This window comes from Netta rufina (genome assembly GCF_964035555.1).
Source record: "Netta rufina genome assembly, chromosome: 1".
NCBI classification, from domain to species: domain Eukaryota; kingdom Metazoa; phylum Chordata; class Aves; order Anseriformes; family Anatidae; genus Netta; species Netta rufina.
This window is the reverse complement of record NC_140123.1, coordinates 121,837,472-121,860,031: the sequence shown is the minus strand read 5'-3', so window position 1 is coordinate 121,860,031 and position 22,560 is coordinate 121,837,472. Positions and strand designations below refer to the sequence as shown.

At 46.0% G+C, this 22,560-nt stretch overlaps 1 protein-coding gene across 1 annotated transcript in view; it reads left to right on the top strand.

Annotated features, from left to right (window-relative positions):
* The window catches only part of ARHGAP31 (Rho GTPase activating protein 31), a 58,628-nt gene extending 42,484 nt beyond the window's left edge, over positions 1–16,144 (top strand). The window contains exons 7-12 of the mRNA XM_084297940.1: positions 1,219–1,417; positions 3,169–3,293; positions 5,570–5,629; positions 6,273–6,899; positions 7,235–7,548; positions 8,436–16,144. Coding sequence (XP_084154066.1) covers positions 1,219–1,417; positions 3,169–3,293; positions 5,570–5,629; positions 6,273–6,899; positions 7,235–7,548; positions 8,436–10,904 — 3,794 coding nt within the window. The 3' untranslated portion in view covers positions 10,905–16,144. The remainder of the gene's footprint in view (positions 1–1,218; positions 1,418–3,168; positions 3,294–5,569; positions 5,630–6,272; positions 6,900–7,234; positions 7,549–8,435) is intronic.
* Positions 16,145–22,560: the final 6,416 nt, after the last annotated feature.

Below are 22,560 nucleotides of genomic sequence, written 5' to 3'. Positions count from 1 at the left end.
TTCGCTACCCTAGTCCTCCCCATCCTCATCTCCAACATCTCTGGGTACTAGCCTCCTCCAGTGTGCTCCTAGATAGCCCCAAGGCTCATTGTTCACATGATCTCACCTAGCTTAACCCCTTCTTCAGAAGGAAGACCACCCAACTAGCTTCTCAGTTTGGGCCTAAGTTTTCTCTCTAAGCGCTTCAGTCACTCTCTCAGTTCTGTCAGCTGTTGTATCCATCCAACTTGGAGACCACACTCCCAAGATAAAAGTTATGCTTGTGTTTTACAAATTTCTCTGTTGTTCTTGGAGGTGTCCTATGGGAAGTGATTGATTTATTTTTACTGGGAAATCAACAGACTTGGGAGATGCTGATTTTTTTTTTTATTTAGTGACAGATTTGCTGTCAAAATTCTTATAAGGCAGAGAAGTGAGAGGGCTTGGAACCGCAGTGATCTCACATCATTTCAGCAGTATGTGTCTTCCTGTTATACACATTATACACACTGGGAAGGCACCTGCAGAAGTGATGGAGTAACCATGCTTCTGCTCTCCTGCCCTGTGTCAACTCATCCCATCCACTTTTCCTTGCTGGCTATCCCTGGAGCCTGCGGTTCCCGCATGGTGCCCTCCTCGAACTGCTGTGCTGGTGTGGGTGCCACTTCTATGCCCATGTTTCTGCCCCAGCAGAAGGCAGGGAGTGAGAAACTGTGTCCTTACTGTCACCAGCAGTACAGAAACACATCAATTAGCAAATTCCAAGCCTTTTGTATGTACTGCAGGTACTCCCTGTAGCCCTGAAGGGAAGGTACAGTAATGGAGGTTTTTAGAGCGGTCCCCCTTCCTAGAACAAGACAAGGAGAAAGATGTGGAAGTGAGAGGGAGAATTAGGCTTGGACAGGGGACTCAGCTGCTCCAAAACCTGGGGAGGGAGGAGAACGTATGCATCCTGGTGTTTTTCAGGGACGCCTCTTTAACACCAACGCATCTACAGCAGGGACAGCAAGCCTGTGTAAAGCAGCCTTTGGCTGGCAAGTGTGGCCCCTGCTGGGAATGCACTCAGATGGATAAGGTTGCTGGGGAGATGGAAGGCTTATCTGACAAAAGCCTCTCTCTCTCTGCACGTGCTGCTCCTTTTCCCCCTCCGCAGGAGTTGTTCCAGTCAAATAAAGACACAAAGCTCTTGCTCTCGTCTCTCCTCACCCCGGGGCTGGAATGTACTTTCTTGCTTTTCAGAGAACGCACCAATTGTGAGAAATCTGTCACTCCCCTCGGCCTCCCTGCCGATGAAGCTGGTGAGCCTGGAAGAAGCGCAGGCACGGAGCCTGTCAGCCTCCCACCCTGCTAGGAAGGAGAGGAGAGAGAACAGCTTGCCTGAGATTGTCCCTGTAACCGGCTCCCTCTTCCACACAGTTGTTGACCTCCCTGACAGCAAGTAAGTGCCAAGAGGAGTGTAAAGTGTGAGCAAAAGGAGCAGGTTCCCCAGCATGATTAGGATTGAGACTTCTCTTAGTGTGAAAGCCGCACACCTGCACACATGAATTTACAGCCACCATTGAGAGAAAATTGCATATTCTTCTCAAGAGGCACAGCTGCTCCTGAGGATCTTTTCAGTTGCTGGATTCATAGCTGCACTAGTCCTCGTCCCTCCATTAGGGCAGAACACCCTGCAGGAGGAATTAATTGTCTTTGCGACCTTGTGTGAGTTCAAGGCTTGGCTAAACGAGGGCTGGGCAAGGAGCAGGTCCAGACACTGCTCTCCTACGAGTTCCACCTGCTGGTAGCTTGCCCATAGCACGCCTGGTGGTACTGACCTACTCCACTTCATCCTTCTCCACCTTCCTCTGTGCTCACAGCCAAGCAGCAAGGCGAAATTTCTCCAGCACTATGAGATATTTACATAGTGGCACCTATGCTGACAAGAGTCCAATTTCAGCGTACACTGCTGCAGTTGTTGGCACTGGTGCCCAGCCTAATTATTTATCTATTGGTCTATCTATCTGCTAATATATGTCTGCTTGACTGCCTTGTTCTGAGAGATTATAGCCTCTGCAGCAGGAGACTCATTAATCTACTGACCCATAAAGCACTGTAGCAAAGGTATTTCTTCACACTTGATATATTAAAGGAAAAATGAGCTGTCTAATAGAATACTGGCAAGAAGATAACCAGTTTAAAACAAAAAAGTGTATTGCCTGTCTACAGTTCCTTTTCCTTTCTCACTTGAAGAGAACAGTCCTATCACTAAGATGTTAATCCTCTTGGTAGGACTGATTTGTGCTCTTTTGAGCACTGATCTGAAAGAAAAGCAGAACTATGAGAATGGGTAGGAAACACATTTTGGAGACTGAGACAGGGTGGTAAAATGGTCTTGCTCTTGAAGATTGAAGGAGGAGTCAGAATGGGTATGTAAAGGAACTGAAACAGAGTTTCATGCAATAACATTCATAGAAGAAAATTGGCTTCCAAAACAGCAGTTTCCTTCTGTTTAAAGCCGGGCTTTCTGAAAAGACACAGGGAACTGGCATCCCACTTCCTCTGACATTTACAAGAAATTGATTTAATTCCCTTAAGCCTCCTCCTTTCAGTTATTACATTATACTAGCATATGATCAACACTCATGATTAAATTCAGATTGACCTGAGAAGCACTAATAGCCATTTGTATTAACAGATCCTTTTATTTTTGCAAATTCATAAAAACTATAAATCATGAGGACTTTAAAGGATAGCTTTGTGCACCAGGCAATAGCTCACATTCCATCAGTTCTATGGAATTTATCTTGCATACTGTCATTAAAACCTATCTAAAAGGCAATTATTTCTTTACTGTGTTACAAGATGGTTCTAGCCCCAGAAACGCCTCCTTTCTGGAGGCAGGCATGGTTGATCACTCAGTCAATCACAGTTGCTGTAGAGTGATGCCAAAGCCAACTCTGTGGAGAGTTGGCTCAGGTGTCTTTCCATCCTTGACATAGTTAAATCAGCAGTACAGATAAATCACTTGCAGATAAGGGAGAGATGTTCGTGTAGTGATGCCTTGCATATACTAAAATTAAAAGAGATGTTAGAGGAAAAGAAGCGAAGTGTTCAGGAGAAAGAGTTCAGAGGCTTTTACGGGATTCTGAAGAAAACAAAAAGGTAAATTTTGGTAATCTCCTGAGCTCTTTTTTTTTGTTGTTCCAGGAGAAAGTTATCTACCAAGTCCAAGAAATGGAAGTCGATATTTAACTTGGGCCGTTCTGGCTCAGAATCAAAGTCTAAATTGAGTCGAAATGGGAGTGTCTTCGTAAGGGCACAGAAACTCTCTGGTAAGAACACACTTTTCAGTTATATATTTCTCTCCAGAATTTCTCCTGGAGCATTGATAGCATTAGCAACCTGTATCCATGTGACACTAATGCCATTAGACTTGAGACAGTTTAATGGAATCATGTTTTTCCTGGTTTCATGGACATCTTATTTTCATGTGATGGCAAGAAGCACCCTTAAGGATGTTATGCCAGGCAGCTACAGCAAATATTCCATTTTGGTATGTGATAAACAGGCTCCCACTGCCCAGCTGTCGAGCCTGGGGACTAGGAAATGCTATGTGGCATATTGGGCTGGATTAGTCCACTCTTCCAACCCAGCCAACTCCTTACATTCCTTTCACAGCACTGGGTGAGCGGCTGTCCTTCTACCAAAGGGCGTTAAAGAACCAACTGTGTTCAGTGTCTTTGTGAAAAACAAGGAGTTCCTATGGCTCCTGGCTCTCAGTATGTTGAGGAAAGTGATTACTTTTGCAACATTTACAAGGGAGAAGATGTCTTTCCTCCTGACTGTAATCCTAAATTCTAGATTCTCCTGAGCTGCAATATCTTAAGCTCTGTGCTTCCTAGAAAATTACCTAGGAGTGCCAATTCCAAGTGTTCAGAAATGATGACTCAAGACCTAAAAATCATAGAGATAGCTTTAGAATAATCATGATTTGCTTATTCAAAACAAGATGAACTTGCAATTTTTAAGATAACCTCATGATTCTAGGAGTTGGTGTTTGAAGGAATGCTACCAAACATTGCAAGACTTAAAATGGTTAGTGTTGCCAACATTATAGAATGCTGCCAACCATGTATAAGAGAGGCAGTCTTTGGATCTAAGATAAGTGTGAAGCCAAATGCTGAATCCAACTTTCTTTGGACACCTGCCTTCCCCCTGTGTTTTACATGTACAGATGGCCTCACACAGAGTGTCCATGGCAGACCTCAAAATAGCTCGCCATCCTATTTTGATCATGGGATCACCTTCTCACTTTGATAAGGAATACTCTGTCCCAAAATAGTACTAGCCCAGGGTTTCCTGGGAATGTTTGGAGCCCAGTGATTGTCAGGGCTGAGCCTTTGTTCCAAGCACAGTACTGAGTGACAGGAGGTTGCACATTTTCACCAGCAGGACATAAAAATGCAGAACCATGCAGAGATTTAGGCATCAGAGCAGTGCTTTGGAGAAGCAATGCTTTAGCGCTGCCATGTTGTATTTTTGTGTACTCTCTGCTTACAGCATAATGTGGGGAAACAGATGAACTTGCTGTTGAAACTCAGCACATGCTTTATCACGGTTTGTGTCCATGCACACAAGTCTGCAAGTCACATAAAATGTGAGCTCTGCAGCTTGAATTCTGTTCCTCTGGGAATGCAGAGCTGGTGCTCAAGACATCATGCCCTATAAATGTGAAAGGTAGCCAGGACTCCATATAAATGCGAAAGGTAGCTGGAGTTTCTCCCGTGCTCATGTGAAAGTCCCAGAAGCCTCAATTATATAAACAAATAAAGTCCAACAAGCCTGCTCACTTTCTGCCTACTTTGTGCACCATCGTAAACAGCAAAGTTTGCTCCCAGACGTTTTCCAGAGCTCCCAGGATCCTTTTTGGTGCTGCCAGAAACTAACTTGCTGTTCTTGCCAGCTACTTTCCCCTCCATCTCCCCTTTCAGAGCAGTAACAGTCACATGCTTCCAAAACCTCTCAGGAACAGACCTGTAGAGTGTTTGGTGACAAATGGCAGATCATTTTTGGACAAGTAAGTCCAGTGAGGATGACCAGGGAATAAGTGGCTTACTGACCACATAAATTTCCTGCTATGCTTGCTGGAGGCTGGGTATGCTCTTACAAGCAAGAATATGGGAATGGAACATGAAAATAACCCAACACTTACTCCAAAGAATGAGAAGTGGGAAGACCTTTATGCCAGTTTAGTTAAAAAGTCCCCACAAGCAACAACCTGGCATGATCGGGGAGGGCAATGGCACAAGACGGGGATGTCAAACTGCTACGGAGAGAAGATGGTGTTGACTGGCTGAGTTAAGTATAGCTCTCCACATGTCTGGCAGGTGCAAAGCTGTTGTTAGCACTAGTGGATCCCCAGCTGTGGGGACAAGTGTTGTGGGTAATAAGCAGCATGGTGTAGATGCAGAGGGGGAACGCTCGGAAACGGAAAATAACTTTGATGTCTGTCTGGCATGTCTGTCTATATTCAGCCTTTGTTCTTTATGGGCTGAAGCCTGCAAAGCTGCGGGATCTGAAGCCTGTTTCTAAAACTCATTTTCCACAGAAAAAGCAACCATTCGGCCCGCGAAGAGCATGGACTCACTGTGTTCCCTGCCAGTGGAAGGTGAGACATCAACTGCCTATGCTGCACCTCTGCCCTCTCAGCTCTTCCCCAAGCTTGCATATATGCTGTGGTCTGTGTCTTTTCTTATCTCACCATGTTGTATATCCTCATGTGCTTATGCCACAGCTGCTCACAAGTGCCCTCACCCTTCTGTGCATGCATTTTTAACCTTGAACTGCATCTTTTTTGTTTGTGCGTGCACCTGAGAATTATCACTGTGCCTAGCTGCATCTTTATTAGCAGTGGGATTGCCTTGATTTCATTCTTGGTTATTCTGCTGGGTGCAAAGTCCCCTTTTACAATAAAAAGTATAAAGCAATTAAAAATACTTGCAACAAACCAAGAAAGCCCTGAGCTATGATCTCTGTGGGCAATGTGTGCTAGCCCTAGACTTGGCTGCCTCGGATTGAGAGTGGCCTCTAATAAAAGTCCTGGATGATTTCCAGTGGAGGGCATCCCATTCAGCCCTGCCTGCCCAGTTTGAAGGAGTCCCAGGGTGACAGTCCCCATCCCTCTGAGGAAATGTGGGTGTTCACCAAGGGCAGGAGCCGTTCCTGGAGGCATGAACATGGGCTCCTTGCAGAGAAAGGCTGCTGCTAGTGCTTTGCTTCCCACTGACTGCCTTGTGTCTTCCCTCCTCTAGGGGAGGATGAAAAGAGCAGATTCAAACGGGCGGTGACTACTGGAGGGTTTTTCGTCCCGGTGATGAAAATGCGGACCGGAGGCACAGGCAGCTCATACGACCTCAGCAAGGAGAATGAGTGGGAGCGGGAAGGATCTGCCATGGGGGCAAAAGGAAGCTCAGAGCTGAGTGGAGACAAAGCTCCTTGCCGGACACCACAGGCAAAATCACCCCCTGAGCAGCTGAAGGTCTTCCGAGCAGCAGAGGACACTGAAAACGAGCAGACTTGCCCCAAAGGCAGCCGCATGTTCTACACCTCCGAAACAGCTGCCAAGTCGGGCTTTCCCAGCAGCCTCTTCCCCTTGGAGGCCTCCCCACGGCACCAGAGGAAAGCCCTGAACATCTCAGAGCCCTTCGCTGTCTCTGTCCCACTCCGGGTGTCCGCAGTCATCAGCACCAACAGCACCCCGTGCCGCGTGCCCGCCAAGGACAAGCCTTCCCTCTCCAGCCTGGAGGAGCTGTCTGCCCTAGTGCCCGAGAGCCCCAGCCCCTCGGCCCTGGAAGCGGGGAGCCACACGAGGATGGAGCTGGCCCCAGAGAAGAAGGAGAAGCCACCAGGACCTCTTCTGCCAACGGGAGCAGCCCGAGGTAAAGGCGTGTTGCGGAGAGCTGTGTGGAGCCCATGTTGGGCTACTGGTGGTACCCTGATGCTTGGCTGCAGTGGCGTGGAGGTGGCACCAGCCTGATCTCATGGCAGGAAAGAGGCCAAGCAGTGCCAGGGCTGGCGTTGGCAGCTGCAGACGAATACTGGGGCTGGGGAGGTGGCTGTCCTCACAGCAACGCCCTGTTCTGCCCAGAGGAAGCTCTGCAGCTTTCTTTGTTCTCGCTGGGCCAAAATTGCACTGCTTCATTTCAGGGAGCACTGCCAGGCACATGCTTTCGGTCACAAGTCGTTACAAAGTTCATTTGTGTTTCTGATCCAGGCTCTCACCCTGAGGAGCTGGTGGCAGCCAGGAAACCCGAGACGTTAGAAACTGCACAGCCCGCAGCAGAAAATCAGGAGATGTTATGTGGGCAGAGCAGCAGCACCAGCAGCAGCAGCAGCCTCCAGCAATCCTCAGAGCAAAGTCCCACCTTGGAGCAAACTCCAGCCTCAGAGATTCATGCAGGGCTGCTCCCTGCAGGCAAGGCAGAGCAAGGGCCACTCAAGATGAAGGACATCTCCCCAGAAGGCAGCTGTGGCCAGCAGGATACCCAGAAGGCTAAGCCAGAGGAGGCGCCACGCTTAAGGGACGCGGTAAGGAAGAAGCTGTGAGAAAAAAAGATGGGGGGCAATGTCATGGTGGTGACCGGGAGGCTGTTCAAAATTTCATTGTGTGTCCGTCCATAGGCATGAAAGCTCAGTCCATGGCCTAGGCTAAGCAGGGTCAAGAATTGACCATGTATTAGTTTCACTTCTGCTCCTATGAGCATTTGGTGATTTAGCTTTATGCAACAACCGACTGTCTCTTCTTCGTTTTCTCTTTCTGTAACTATGCCTGCAGTCAGTACAATCTGTCTGCTGTGAGACTCTCCAAATGTGAGACGGTCCAGGTGTCTGATCCTTTTGACCCAGGGTCTCTGAAATCCTCTTCTATTTTTGCTGTCCCATTTTGTTGATCTGTACAGCCTGAACCTTTCATTTTCATTCCATTCTCTAGACACTTTTAATTTTTTTTTTTCCCCTATCTCCTCTGTATCTCTACCAGAGCTTTTTCACTAAGTTTCTTACGGATATACTCCTCTCTGGACATCTATTCAAAGATCTGTTGGCATATATTCTTAAACAGATTATTTGTTCCAGTTAGAGTGCAATTTCAGAGTGCAGAACCTCTGGCGAGGACAAGTGAATGGGAAGAGCTGAGAAATGGGCTGAGGCATTCCAGCTCCTCATTCACCTCACTCTTCCAAGTGCATCCTCCCAGGCCTCATTCTGGCTGCATCACAGACCTTCTTCATATACCTACTTGTTTGTAGAAGTATTTCCTTCAGTGGATTAGTGGCAGTGTGTGTGTGTGTTTCTGTACCCATGAATATGCTTGTCCAGGAGCCACTCTGTCCTAAGAGGGCTGTATGAGGAAAACAGAAGCATATTTACTGGTAAGTTGTGAGCTGTCTGATCATGGCATTTCTTCTGTTTTTCAGACTGAGGAGGACCCTGTGAATGCTCTTCTAGAACCGCTGTGGCCAGAGATACAGCATGAACTGAAAATCATCGAACCTGAAGAAGAGCTCTTGATCTTGCCAGCAGCTGTCCCCAAGACAGGCCCAATTTCTGACTCTTCTTCAGCACAAACAAATAGCTTTTCCTCTGGCCCAGGGCAAAGCCCAACCCTGTCTGAGCAGAAATCTGCATGTGGGACACCACAGACCACAGCTCAGGTGCCTTTATTTGGTGTCAGCAAAGTGGAACGACCAGACAGCCACCACAGCTGCCAGTCTGATGTGGCTGCACAGCAGAGCTGTGCTCCAGCCCTACCCAAACCGGGTACTGTCCCGACTGGTGCAGCCATACCAAAGAACCACCACCCAGTGGTGGAGGACAGCATGAGTGAATGTCTCACTCCTCCCCTGGACTGGAAGCTTCATAGTCAACCAGAAATTAATGAGGTTCCCCCAACAGATACATTTTCTCTTTCCAAAGGAGCCTGCTCAGATCCAGAGAAAGAAAAAGATAGCACTTGCAAGCTGCAGAAGGAAAGTGAGGGTCATACCAGAGTTCATACTCAGAGGGAGAAGCCTGAGATAATGCCTGCTGATGGAAGGGATGCATTCTCCTCCAAGGAGCTGAGTGGAGCTGGAATCCAGGAGCTGAAGGAGGGCAATGCTGTTAGCAGAACTCATGAAGCTGGTGAGCAGGATGACGAGGATACCTGGACAGACAACGTGCAGAGCTTAGAACTTGTGGAGCCATGGGAGGATCATCAGTGGGTCACGAGCCCCCTCCACTCCCCCACCTTTAAGGACATTCAAGAGAAGACAATACCAGAGTTTCAGCCACAGAGTCAGAGATCAGAGACAGGCCTTTCTCTTAGACCACGATTCAGTCGCAGCCTCTCCCTGGATAGTAAAGACACGGTGATGAGTCTGTGGACTATCCCATTCCCTTTCATAGATGCCCCTGAGCAGCAGCAACCTTGCAGTGACATCTTGCCAGCGTCTTGTGAGCTGCCCAAAACACAGCCCATCTTCCCCTCTGGTTTGGGCAGAGCTAAGCAAGATGAGAATAGCACAAGTCTTCCAGAAGAACCTCTGAAACCTGAAGAGCTGAGGTATCCCCATGACAGGGAGGAAACACCAGCTAAGCAAGAAGAACCCTCCAGAATCCCTCTTTCAGAACCAGAGGAGAAAAAAGTGGACGCAAGCAAAGAAAACCCTTGGAGCTCAAAGCTCGAGCTGTCTTTGTCGTACCCAAATACCCCAGAGTGTTCTTTAGAGACAAAGAACACAAAGGAGGAGTTGCCCATATCTCAAGACACTGCCCTGGGAGGAGATGCTGTTACCAAAGCATTGTGCTCTGCCACTGAATCAGGTCTGAGTAATAAAGGTGAAGAAACACCTCGTAAAGTGAAGACTAGGCCGTCGTCCCTCAACTTGGATACACTCCTTCCAGCCCCAGATTTCTTCACTTTTGAGAGCCTGGCCTTGCCCTCTGCCACTGGGCACCACCTCTGTGGGCAGAAGGAAGTGAAAAGCAGTGACTCTGTGCCATCCCTGCCAACTGCCTGCCCTGCTGTGGGTAAAGGTGTTCCCTGGGGATCTCCTTTCAACGCCCACGTGGATCTGGACTTGGATTACCTGGCTGTGGCCCATGCCACCACCGGCCGTCGTAACTCTGCCCCTGTCAGCGTGTCGGCGGTGAGAACCTCCTTCATGATTAAGATGTGCCAGGCTAGAGCCGTGCCTGTGATACCGCCGAAGATTCAGTACACCCAGATCCCCCAACCCCTGCAGGCTCAAAATGCTGCTCCCCCAGCAGAGAAGAAGGAGGCAGAAGCTAAGCAGGCTGGCAGACAGACTCAGCGGGTGGCATGGGGCCACCTGGAGCCCCCCAAGAGCCCGCAGACAGAGAAGAAAGCCAAGGCGGAGAAAGAGAACAGTGACCCAGCTCAAAAGGACTCAGCCTGCCCTTGGCACAGCAGCCTGGGATCTTCACTGGAGCCATCTCAATCCAACCATAACCCTGGCCTGGATGCCCCTGTTCTGCGCCGAAAGCGCACTTCGGAGGGGGAGACGGCTGAAGATAACCCACAGTCCTCAAAGATGGAGAGGCCGTCGGGGTTCTCCAAGCCTTCCTATAGATCTAGGCCCGGGAGGCCCCAGAGTCTGATTCTCTTCAGCCCCCCTTTCCCCATTATGGACCACCCCTCATCTTCAGCAGACTCCAGGGTGCTGTTATCACCCATAAGGAGCCCCACTCAGACCACCTCTTCGAGCCCCATCTGTGGCGATCTGTCTGAGACTTCGAGGACAACGCCCGAGGGGGTGACGCTGAGGAACAAAATGACCATCCCCAAGAATGGCCAGAGACTGGAGACTTCTACCAGCTGCTTTTATCAGCCACAGAGGCGCTCTGTGATTCTGGATGGACGAAGTGGGAGGCAGATTGAATAGCAACAGCCTCCCTTACTCCTTTTCTGTGGTGGATGGGATGGCAGTGTCTACACCAAGACCAACTCTTTCCATTTTGCTGTTGTTGTAACTGTTTTGTGCAAGGAGGACCCAAATCTTTTACCGTTTCCTGTGAAGCATTTTGCTCACAGTCTTTTTGTCTTGCTTTTCCTTCCCTTTCTCATCCCTTTGTAGTCCCTCACTGTCTTGCTTTTTTGTAAACCAGTCCCAAGGAACTTGCCTTTCCTCATTCTTGTTATCTAACAAGCCCTGTGGAAGCCTCATCCTCTCTACAGGAAACAGAAAAAAAAAAAAAAAAAAAAAAAAAAGGAAAAGTAAATCTCAGAATAACTGAAAAAATAGAGTGGGGGGAAACTGCAGCCCGGGGTGGGGTGCAGGGGCAAAACATCTGCTGAGGAGGTAAGTTTAGATGCTTGGGACCTCTTTCTGTATTTTCCCAGCAGCTATTGAAGGACCATGGCTGTCTGTCTCTGCTGTCTTGCTGTCTTGTTTGGAGAGTGTAAGAAAACAGTGTAGGAAGCCGGGGATAGCTGAAGAGGAAGGTGAAGCTGGCACAAGCAAGTGACAAAGGGTGTGAGCTACACAAGGATGTTCCAGTGGCAAACATGCAACCTGAGGGCACTGCCTCCAGCTTTTCTCCTGCATCAAAGATAACATCTTTCCACCATGTGTAAGGTGGAATGAAAGCTGGACTGGAAACGCCCAGTTGTTCTGTCAGTCTTCCAAGTCCTGATCATGAGATTTTTTGTGCTCAGCCACACCTTCCTTTGGCAGGCAAGATTTGTGTGGCTGGAGAATGAGTGTCCATTGACAGAGACTTCTCAGGCTGCTATCAATGGAAGTGAAGACACAGTCATAACAAAGGCCAGTATCAACTATTTTCATCATTGCTTAAAGCCAGGTGACACCTCTGTAACTATCTCCAGCTGTGCTCCACACTACCTACAGCAGAGAAAACCAAGAGGATCTTCTGATCTGCATGTCCTTGGGCTATTGCCCTCCTGCACCCTGACTGATGGATCTTTGACCCTTGGTCTTTCATTGCCACTGTGTGGCATGTCCCCAGGTGCTTCTTCCTCCTTCAAACTTCTTGTTCCTTACGATTTTATGTTGTTTCTTTGAGAGCATGGCTGGCTTTCACCTCCCTGCCCCTCAATGCTTTCAAATTGATTGAGGGTATGGTGAAGAGGATGCTTTGTGGGACTGTAGAACAGATCGCAAACAATATCCTGAGGGGGATTTGAAGTGAATTAAACTCTCTCCTGAAGGGCCGTTATCGTTACAGGCAAATACATGTTCATATAAGCAATAGCTGCTGTGGGAATAGAATTAAAGCTTCCTTTATAAAGCCTCTAACTCCGAGTTAACTGCAGGTTCATCTGTTGCCTGGTACGTGACGGTGGGTGATTGCAAAGGCAGGTACAGCCCATGCTGTTTCTGAGATTTAAATGTCACCAGTGGCTAGGAGGAGGTGGGAACACAGGTGTTGCTACCAGCGCTGAGATTGTCCCTGTAATGGTGCTTGCAGGGCCCATCATTCGTGGAGGTGTACGAGTCTGTAGGCTCTCTGATGGGTATTATGGGCTATAGTTTGAGCAGTAACTGGGCATCTGGTAGGAAGTGCTATAGCCACCACAATGAGTATCAGTCAGAATTTCCCAGTGGATGTATGTTTAGGGCTTCTTTCATAATGTACTGTAATTTTAAAATTGTAAAACCCAACACACAAGCTCAGCCCATGAGCTCTTGGTCTGTCATGAACGTGTCACTTAATTAGTGTCATTGTGGCTGGAGGGCCTGGTCTGTTCACTGCTTTGTCTGCACACTTTGATTGCTAAAGGGGAGAGGTGACAGAGTGCTTTTGAGAAGCTCCGGGCACACAGATGCAAGGAATACACCTTCAGCAGAATTTTATCTTGCCATATCCAAAGGGAGCGTGAAAAAACAAGAGGGCGTGTCCCTGTAACAAGTTGCTGTATTTGATCCTCCCCATTGCACGTCCCACTTGTGTGTAATGCAATGTAGGAGGGAACAGAGCAAAGGACTGAGCCCATGCTGTCAGTTTGGTTGAGGGAGAATATTAATCCTGGAATTCTTGTTTGGGTCCATACTGTCTCACAGATGCCAGCCTCTGCTTTACCTGGGCAAGCTGTGGACAGCCAGTTCAGCATATCCAGCTTCATGACAACTCTATTAGCCTCCTCTCAGACCGTAAAATGCCTGTGCAGCCTCCCATTAAAACCAGGGGTTTGCCAGTTTTCCATATTCCTCATAGTACAGCTCTGTGTTGCGTTGAGATGGCACCCAAGTGCTTTCCTACTGCCTCATGGGAAAGCTTTTAAACACCGTGGCTGGAGTAGTGGCAAATGACTTTGGAAGGTGTGGTACGAGGTATTGTGGTGAGGCTTTACAGAGAGCAAAAGTAATGGAAATGGTGCCCAGTTTTTTTGGCGTCAATAAAACAGTTTACTTTGGGCAGGGATTTATATTCTCTGAGTTCCTAGTTGCGACTGCCAAGGCACCTGGAATGGAGCCAGCCAAACTCATAAAGTAATGTGTCAAAAGAAAAAGAAAATGTGATGAAACCTTGGCACCTTAAAACCATTCTTTCTTTTCCTCCTTGATCTCATATAAGCTGATCTACGAACAAGAAATGAGGTCTGGCAATTTGTATATAATACACTGCCTCAACTCTTAACAGCGTTCCAGTTAGTAATAGTGCTTTTGGCATAATTGGTGAAGTTCCTGCAAGAGAAAATTATTAGAAAATTATGTGTAATATTCAAGATTGACCTCGACTAAAATCTGTATCCAGACTGTAATTTTTAAAGGTGCTTCAGAATCTGAGCTCAGATCCAGGTCCTTGATTTTAATTAAGCAGAGATTCTGTAACAAGATCTCTATTTTGTAGCTTGATCAGAGCTGTATTTGCAATTTCAGATCTGACCTGCAGCTGCTGTATCAAACTTCCAAGATCCTAGCCAGGTGGACAGAATGCAGGCCCATCATGATAGCTTTATGGTTGCAAGTGGACTCGTGTCACGAGAGCAGAGATAAGGCCCCAGATCCTGCAGAGCTGGGAGCAATTTCTTTACTGCCCAAATATCACTATGCCCAGCTCCAGACCCAAACTTCTGCAGTTTCTAATGATCAAGGGTGGGTCTGTGTTGGTACTACAGTTGCAGTCAGCTTCAACAACCAAGGCTTGATATCTGGACAGAGCCAGGAAAGAGAAGTTGTCAACTTTTGAGTGGTGCTGACTGTGTGGTTGGAACCTCCTGAGACCCCACGTTACTAAGCCATTCCTGTGGTCAGCCCCAGGATCAGACCTGATGTCATCTTCCCTTTAGGGCCCTTAGGCTGTTCCCTGCCACCCTGCAGTAGCAGATTGAACCTGAGACCAGAAGGTTTTCTGAGGTTTGGGGTTTTGCAGTTGTATTTGGGGCAGTACCAAACTCCTGCCCTCCAGCATGATCCTGAAAACACAAGGTTTTACGAAAGGATATTGTTTCTCTGATTGTTCCTTGGTTTTGTTTGTTTTTCTGTGAAGCATTGAGAGAGAAAGGACAGTGTTACAGGAGATGGGCTTGGCCCAGTATTTGAAGGTTTGTGTGAGATCTAAGTCAATGGTTCTTGGCACTATAGAAAGGATCTTCCTAAAAAGTCTATCACATCGTTTGCAGCTTTGCAAAGATCATTTCAGAGACCTAAAAGAAAAATCTAATTCCCTGGGACTATGGATGTTTAAATATCCCCTTTAGGACCGTCCCCTTTAGGCCACCCCTAAACTTGCAGATGGACTCGGTCTCAATCATGACATTGTACCACAAGCATTTGCTGCTTGTGGCCTTCTACCGGTGGGAAATGAGAGAGGTGGCTTAATTTTACTTATTTTTCGCATGTCGTCAGTGGGTTTGTGCAGCTTCTGTTAAGTGCAGGAGCATAGCTCAGTGTGAAATGGTTGGGCTGGCAAAGAGGTGAAACCCCTGATGGAAAGGAGGGACGTGGTTAATGTTAGCCTGTGTGGGAGCTGCCTTATTGGAGAGAGGGTAAGCAGAAATGAGTGTGCAATCTCACCTTATAAGCCACATTCCTCTGGACTGCCCATCCTATGCTATTACTGCAGGAAGACCGAAGCACTTCTTTTTTTCACCTTTAGAGCTTCAGGGGAACATATGTCTGCATCAGAGGGCATTCATAAAGCCCTGCAGTATTTTCCCTCACCTGGAGTCCAAAAGGTGTAATCAAAGTCTATTTTCTTTCCTAATGAATTCTGAAATGCCTGTAGTGGTGAATATTGTGTTAAATTTATATATATATATATATATATAAAAGAACATTTTATATAAATATATTAAAAAGGAAATGTAATTAAAATGAAGGAATTGTCTAAATGGAATCCTGCACATCTGTGAAACTTGGGCTGATGCGTGGAACTGTTTTATGTTGCAACTTTTCTAGCCCTGAAAGTGTGAGATCAACTGGCTGTCTGCCCACAGAGAAGCTAATTAGTTCTGACTGTTTTGTGGTGGGCAGAAGGTCTGAATCTGCCTTCCTGAGCAGGATCTTGTCCTGGGAGAGGAAGGATGACATCAGGGGAGACCAGAGTGCAAAGACTGACTTGGCTTCCTACCACAAGCTTCTCCCCAGTCCTTGAAAACAAGCAATCTGCTGGAACACATAGTCCCTTTCGGGCATGCCCAGGTTTTGCAGTTGTCTCTCTTGCTTCTCTCCATCTCTAGAAAATAACCTCTAGGGCTGGGGGAGAAGCTGTAGCTGATCCCAATTCAGTTTAGCTTTTTCTCGCTCCTAATCAATGTAAAGGCTTGGTGTTAACTACTTGTGCTCCAAGCAAGGAATGGAAAGCTTGCCACTGTGTTCAACTGGAGATGGAGCAGGACTTTCACAGGCCTGGAAAGGAAGAACAGCAGGAGGCAAGTGCTTCCTGAGGGCTCCATGCAGCAGCCCAGACCTCGGATATTGTTCTTGCAGACACTGGTCTCCTTCGAAACATTATTTGCTGCCACATCAAGGGAAAGGTTGGAAGTCAGACACTGTGAAAAGGACTGTCCCCATCCCGCTGGCTCTGGTTTTTGATTATTTCTCCTGCTAGCCCTGATGGATTGTATTTTTTTAAGCTTTGTTCTCTGTGTGGACTTGCCTGTCTTTGTGCCTTATTGCTTAAAAAAAAAAAAAAAGAAAGAAAAAAAAGAAAAAAGAAAAACAACGTTGAAAAAAAAAAAAAAAGATGTTTTGCCAGGTCTCAGCCATGAGATTAAACTGGAGTTTTTATAAAAACAGATTTGTGCCCTAGTGATGTTTTGAAATATTTTCTTTCTCCTGGATTTGGTTTATGAATGCAATGTAAATGCATTTGTCTTCCTCTGACATGGAGTTAGAGCCCTTCTCTTGTTGTGTGAGTGGCCAGGGCACTAAGCTGTGCTCGTCTGGGTTTTGACTGTGGGGGTGAATGTTAAGGCCTTGATCATACATATTTCTGACTGGAATTTATGAGGGCTACAGCTGCTCTGCAGCTCTGAAAATGGCAAGGACTCGGAGACTTCTGTAGAAGTACCATTATTGGCAACACTTTAAAATTTCCAAGTAAAATTCATCTTTTTTTTTTTTTTTAACTATTTCTAGTTCTACGAGGCTGATGCTTCAGTGATACCTAATCATGTCATGTCACAAAATCACTGAATCATTAAGGTTGGGGAAGACCTCCAGGATCACCTGGTCCAATCATCCCTCTACTACCAACGTCACCCACTAAACCATGTCCCTAAGCACCATGTCCACTCTGTCCTTGAACACCCCCAGGGATGGTGTCTCCACCACCTCCCTGGGCAACCCGTCCTAGTGCCTGACGGCTCTTTCTGAGAAGAAATGTCTCCTCATTTCCAATCTGAGAATGTCCTACCGTTTAGTACAGGTCCTGCAGAATTCTGCCTTGTCTGCAATAATGCAGAGCAGCAGAGAGTACGGAGCAGGAATACTTTGGGATCCCAGCACTTGTAGAGTGAACAAGAGAAGCTGAACAAGATAGTTTACCATGAAGCCTTTGGTGCCTCATGTATGCGCTTTTGTCGGTATATAAAGGATAAGTAAAAACATAAAAAAGAAAAAAAAAAGAAAAAAAAAAAAAGAATTAAGTCTTCTGGTTCTCTGGATTCTTACAGAGTCCTCATTGATTTAATCTCTGAGATGTAGTGTGGGTATAAACATTATGTGTCCATTATTCTACTGTGGAGTAAAAAAGATCCCCCAAAAAAGTAAAAAAAGGCAGATGTTCTTGTGGTTATAGCCTTCTTGGGCATATCTGCTGTGCAGCCTGCTCTTGTTCCCCCCAAACAATAGAGGAATCATTAGGGTAAATGAAATACATTATTTTTTTTTCCTACTCAGCAGCTGAACTCAGAACTTGACTCTTTTTCCTACCAGCTTCATGACTGCGATTTCCCTTTAGGAAAATGCCTGGGTTGTGCTTCCTGCTTTCCATGGCAACTGGCACGCACAGTGGGACAGAAAACCACGTCTGTTGAACTCTGATTGTGTTAGCCTTAACCAATTATTAGTGCTGTATGAGAAACAGTATGTTTGTATTCTTTGTGCCACAGAGTCTATCAATGACTTGGCAATAAGACAAGAGGAGACTCTCAAACTGCCCCCAGCATTTCCATTATAGATATCGAGCAAAAGGGGCACTACAGACCTGGCCATACTTCAGTCAGCACTGTGCTTCACTGCAATTTCAGCCAATTCCTTTTCCCTATTTTCCCATCACTATGGGTCTGAAAGTCTGACTCAGGACAAACATCTGTGTAGGTTGGATTGGAAACACCAGTTATAACATCTTCAATACTGTCAGCTAAGTCAAAAGTAAGATTAAGCGAGTTCCCGAGCTGGCTGTTAACCAGGAGAAAAGCTAACGCAGTACAAAGGGAGCTCAATATTTGTGTCTCATACAATCTCCTTGCCACGCAGGAGTCCTGCAGCTGTGGGCAACAGGACATGTCAAGCTGCTATCCCACTTGGCAGGCAGGCAGTGCAGGGAAGGAAATTCATCCCAGCGGGGGAAACTTAGGTCAAGCTAGCACAAGGCAACAACAACAGCAAGGAGAACATGATTATAATGGCCAAGATGGAGAAATGCAGTAAGATATTTCATTACATTTTCTAGCTGAACAGGATTAACTCTTCCAAGAACATATTGTCTGACATAGGAGCTGCAAAGCTCACACCTGGCCAGGTTCTGATGCCTCCAGAAGCTAGGTAAAACATAAGGGTTAAAACAAGAGAGTTTGGCTCATTCCATAAGAAAAAGGGTAGCTGTTTTTTCATGTCTTATTTGCAAACTGCAGTGTGAGAGGAACGATGTTTTGTGTACCTAGAAAATTCATAGGAATTGCATCCTGCACTTTGGGTCCAGATGCATCTTAAAACTGGACCTGTTTTCTCTCACAGTACATCTGCTACAGGGAGCACATATCTATCATTCAACTCCCTTATCTGAAAAGACCAGGGAATATTTGAATTCTGTGAGAGGAAATGACTTCAAAGAAAATTCAGTAGCTGCTTAAGAATGAACCACAAGGAACAGGAACATGAGAACAACCAGAGCTAGAGAAAAGAGAGCAACACATATGACGGTTATTAAACAGGGAAAGTTTCCAGATAAGTAAAACCAGAAAAGGAAGAAGAAAAAAAACATGCCCATAAGCTATATGATAGAGTTGAACCAGTCTGGAAAATATCAGGTAACTTCTTTCCCTCCTCCTTCATTTAAGTCAGTTTCAGTTTAGATCATTAAAAACAGGTGCTCACATAGTGCTTTACTCACTTTTTTTTTTTTCTTTTTTTCTTGTATCACGAGATAATTTGTTTTAAACACAATCTGCCAGACAGTGGAAGTAGAAGGGAGATGTAAAAAGACTAGGCAGCTTATTTGCAGGGGTTATCTGTGGTGGCTTTACCTCCTCCAGGCTTGGTGCCATCCACGGTGTCTTTCTAAAGGTGTACATTTCTGTACCTTGCCTAAGGAAAAAGGTAGAGATTAAAGGCTTTCAGCCCTGTGCTCACATTCAGTAAGAGCCCCGAGCAGACAGAACAGCTCACTGCTCATCACTGTTTCTCTTGAAGAGTTTATCTCAGCGAGTGAATGTGTAAGAACTGCAGATGACCTTGCCTATGCTGGAATTTCACCTCGCGTGCAAGCTAATGTTGTCAGAAACACCCTCACTTTTTTTAAATTTATTTATTTTTATTTTTTTTTTCTGTTGCGGATAAACCCTCAGCAGTCATCCTCAGCTCCTCACGCAGCAGGCTCTCCTAAAGATAGATGCCAGAGATTACAGGGAGAGTTCTTGCAGGAGGTTCCCAGCATACCACACGTTGCACAGGCTTTCCCCAGTTGCCAGAGGGAGTAGGGCTGCCAAGGGATAGAAGAAGGAGGCTTCGTTTATGAGCTAGTTTTAGGTCATGCTTGGTTCCAATAAATATTTTTTTGGCACAAGTGCCTGTTGTAAGGAATGTGAAAAACGAAGATGCCAGGGCGGTGAGCAGGATGGGAAATAAATCATCAGAGCACATGCGCTGAGGTGGGTAGCTAGATGCAAGCACAGCACAAAGCAGCAAGGCTTTGTATATAATCAGCGAGGTGAGGAGAGATAGGGCCTGAGAGATTGCGTGCAAACGGATTTCATGCAGATGACGAACAAGTGAGGGGAAAGAAGGAAGGGGTAGGAGAACCTGTTGGAGAAACGGGGTCAAAGGCAGGCCTATGTTGCCCCATGGCCTGAAGGAATGAAGACCTTCAGCACTGCCAGCTACAATTATTTGAGAATCTGAAAGGCATTGGGTTATATTTGTATGTGTATGGGAGGGGAGCAGCTGGGATTTGGGATACTTGTAGGCTTGGAGGTCAAGCTGCTCAGTCAAGTATGAACAAAGGATATTTCTCAGTGAAAGTCTGATTTCTCAGAATTAGAATATTACAATATATTAATAATCTAGAAATACAGTTGGTGGCTGTGGGAGAATTGGAACTTTTTTCTTTTTGCTAGGAGAGAACTGTGAATATTCACACCTACAGAGAAGAAATACACAGAGAAAATCTGCAAAAAACAGAACAAAACAAACAAAAAATACCACCCAACTTCCATCTGGTAGATTTTTTTTCTTCCTCTTGTCTTAGTCCAGCAAACTTAGTCCAGTTTCATACATCTATGGACATGGCCTGCTCTGATGACCAGTTACAGCCATAACCTCCGGCAGAAATCCAAACAGCTGAGAATGATCAGGATTTCTTTACAAGCCCCAGTTAACACACGAACCAGTTTGCCACCATTCCTGTCATGGACTCCATCCCTTCCTCACCCTCCCCTGGCATCCCAGGTAGGGAACCTGTAGAGATTGGAATCAACCTTCAGAAGCTGAAAAACCAGAAAAAGCTGTGCAGGATTTTTCAATAGCATGCTCAGTGTCATTCTGCCATCAACCCAGTCTTCTTCTCCCACTTTAGTTCAGACAGCTAAAGCTGTCTTTATTTATGTATTTATTCAATTTTTTCCTGGTTGAAATGCATGGCACTTCTGCTCAGACCCACCATTGCACAGAATGCTAGTTCATCACAATTTTTCTTTTTTTATATATACAAAAAAAAAAAAAAAAAAAACATAAATCATAATGTGCCAAATGAGCTAAAGGCTCAAAAAGTAAAAGGTAAACTTGATGAACACAAATTTTATTGGCTTAAACTGCCATTTATGCCATAGGTCAATAACAACATCTGCAACCGGTTGGAGCAGATAATACTGCAATAGTGTGTTCAAGCTACTCTCTCAGTTCCTCTTTTATAAAATCCTACAGCATTTTCCCTATATTGAGAGAAGTTCTATAATCACAGCACATTTAGATGGTGAAGGAAGAAAGAGAGTTCTGGGTCTGAAGTAAAGGACCAGAGGAGAAAATAATGTCTGAAGTCAGTTATTACTGTGGTCTTAAAGTTTTCTCCAGCAGAAGGCCTTGCTAGTCTCTAACATGTTCCATACTGGTCATGTTACTCATTTTCAGAGCTACTTGGTTTGTAGAAGTAACTCAAACAAGAGATCTTTAGGCAGGTGAGCAACTATCCACGAAGGCTCTCATGACTGAGAAGTTATTAGGGTGAGTCGGACAAGCCAAAAGGACAGAGGCAGTGCGGCTCCATTTTGTTCTTATTCCCCTATTTGTGTCCTGTCCTGTCCTGTCCTGTCCTGTCCTGTCCTGTCCTGTCCTGTCCTGTCCTGTCCTCTCCTCTCCTCTCCTCTCCTCTCCTCTCCTCTCCTCTCCTCTCTTTTCTGCTTATGTTGTAGGCAGGGATTTGCAATTCAGAGCAAGTAGCATTTAACTAAGCCTTTGCTGTTGCTGCCTATCCTAGGCAGACACCAATTCTCTTCAGATTTATTTAGATCTATGTATGATTGTAGCTCTCAGCAACACACACACAAACAAACATAAAAGGCATTCATAAAACAAGCCCAGACCACTGACATACACAGTCCCCATGGACTATCCATGTCCTCAAGTCTCACAAAAAAGTACTGAAGACACAAGGCAGTCCTTACAGAAATTGCTGAGAGTCCAGGCTCTCAAAAACCATCACCACCCCACTAAAACAGGACTTTTCCATATGATCTCCCCTACCGGAGTGGCTGATCCATGGGGATTTTCCTTTTTGAAGGCACACACATAAAGAAAAACACTTCTGTGCTACAGGGACTTGTTTCTTCTTCAAGGTATTCACCATCTTTTTCTCCACCAGTACTCTAGTGAGGGACTACTGAACTGCAGACATACTGTAGCACCATGCATCACGGCACTGCATACTCAGACTTTCAGGATGGGCTTACAGGACTACAAGGCCTCACCTTGCACTGCCCAGGATGTCCCAGATACAGGCCTTCATCATCTTCCCTTCCCAAACACAGAATCATGAGCAAAAGGAAAATTTCACTTCCACTTCTTTTTAATTAGCATTTTGGCAAGTATACAAAAAACAAGGCATCACAGCAGCTGGCAAACTGTCACAACCTGAGCCAGAACACCTTGGGAAGAGGCTTCACCTTAAAATGCTCTACATAGGAGCATGTTTACATTACACATGTAACTGAAACATCCACCAGGAAAGGCAGCAGGTCAGTCTGGGCCAAAGTAAACTGCCACTATTGAACCGAGTGAGATTTCTAACTGTTGATGCACCAACTGGACTTGGCTCACTAAGGAACTTGCTGGTATTTTTCACAAGATTGTTGGCTTTATTTCATGCCTGTCCTGCCTTATCTGGGGATGTGGGAGGAGGAGTACAAAGGAGACATGACCATGTACCTGTAGGTAGCTGGCACAAGAAGCACAATGATTTAGGGGTGTGGGACCCCCACTTTCACAAAGCCAACTATGGCACAGGACCTCTTGTATTCTGAACAAATTCTAGTGAAATCTTCTGTGAAGTACATGCAGATTTTGGTGGAGTCGCTTGCTAGCAAGTGGAGCTTTTCATGAACTGGCACTTCTGAAGGCAGGAGAACAGGCAGCAGTTTCATCGGTCACAGGAGGTAGGCCTGGATACAGGTAGCGTATTGCAGAGGAGTGAGCTAGCCTT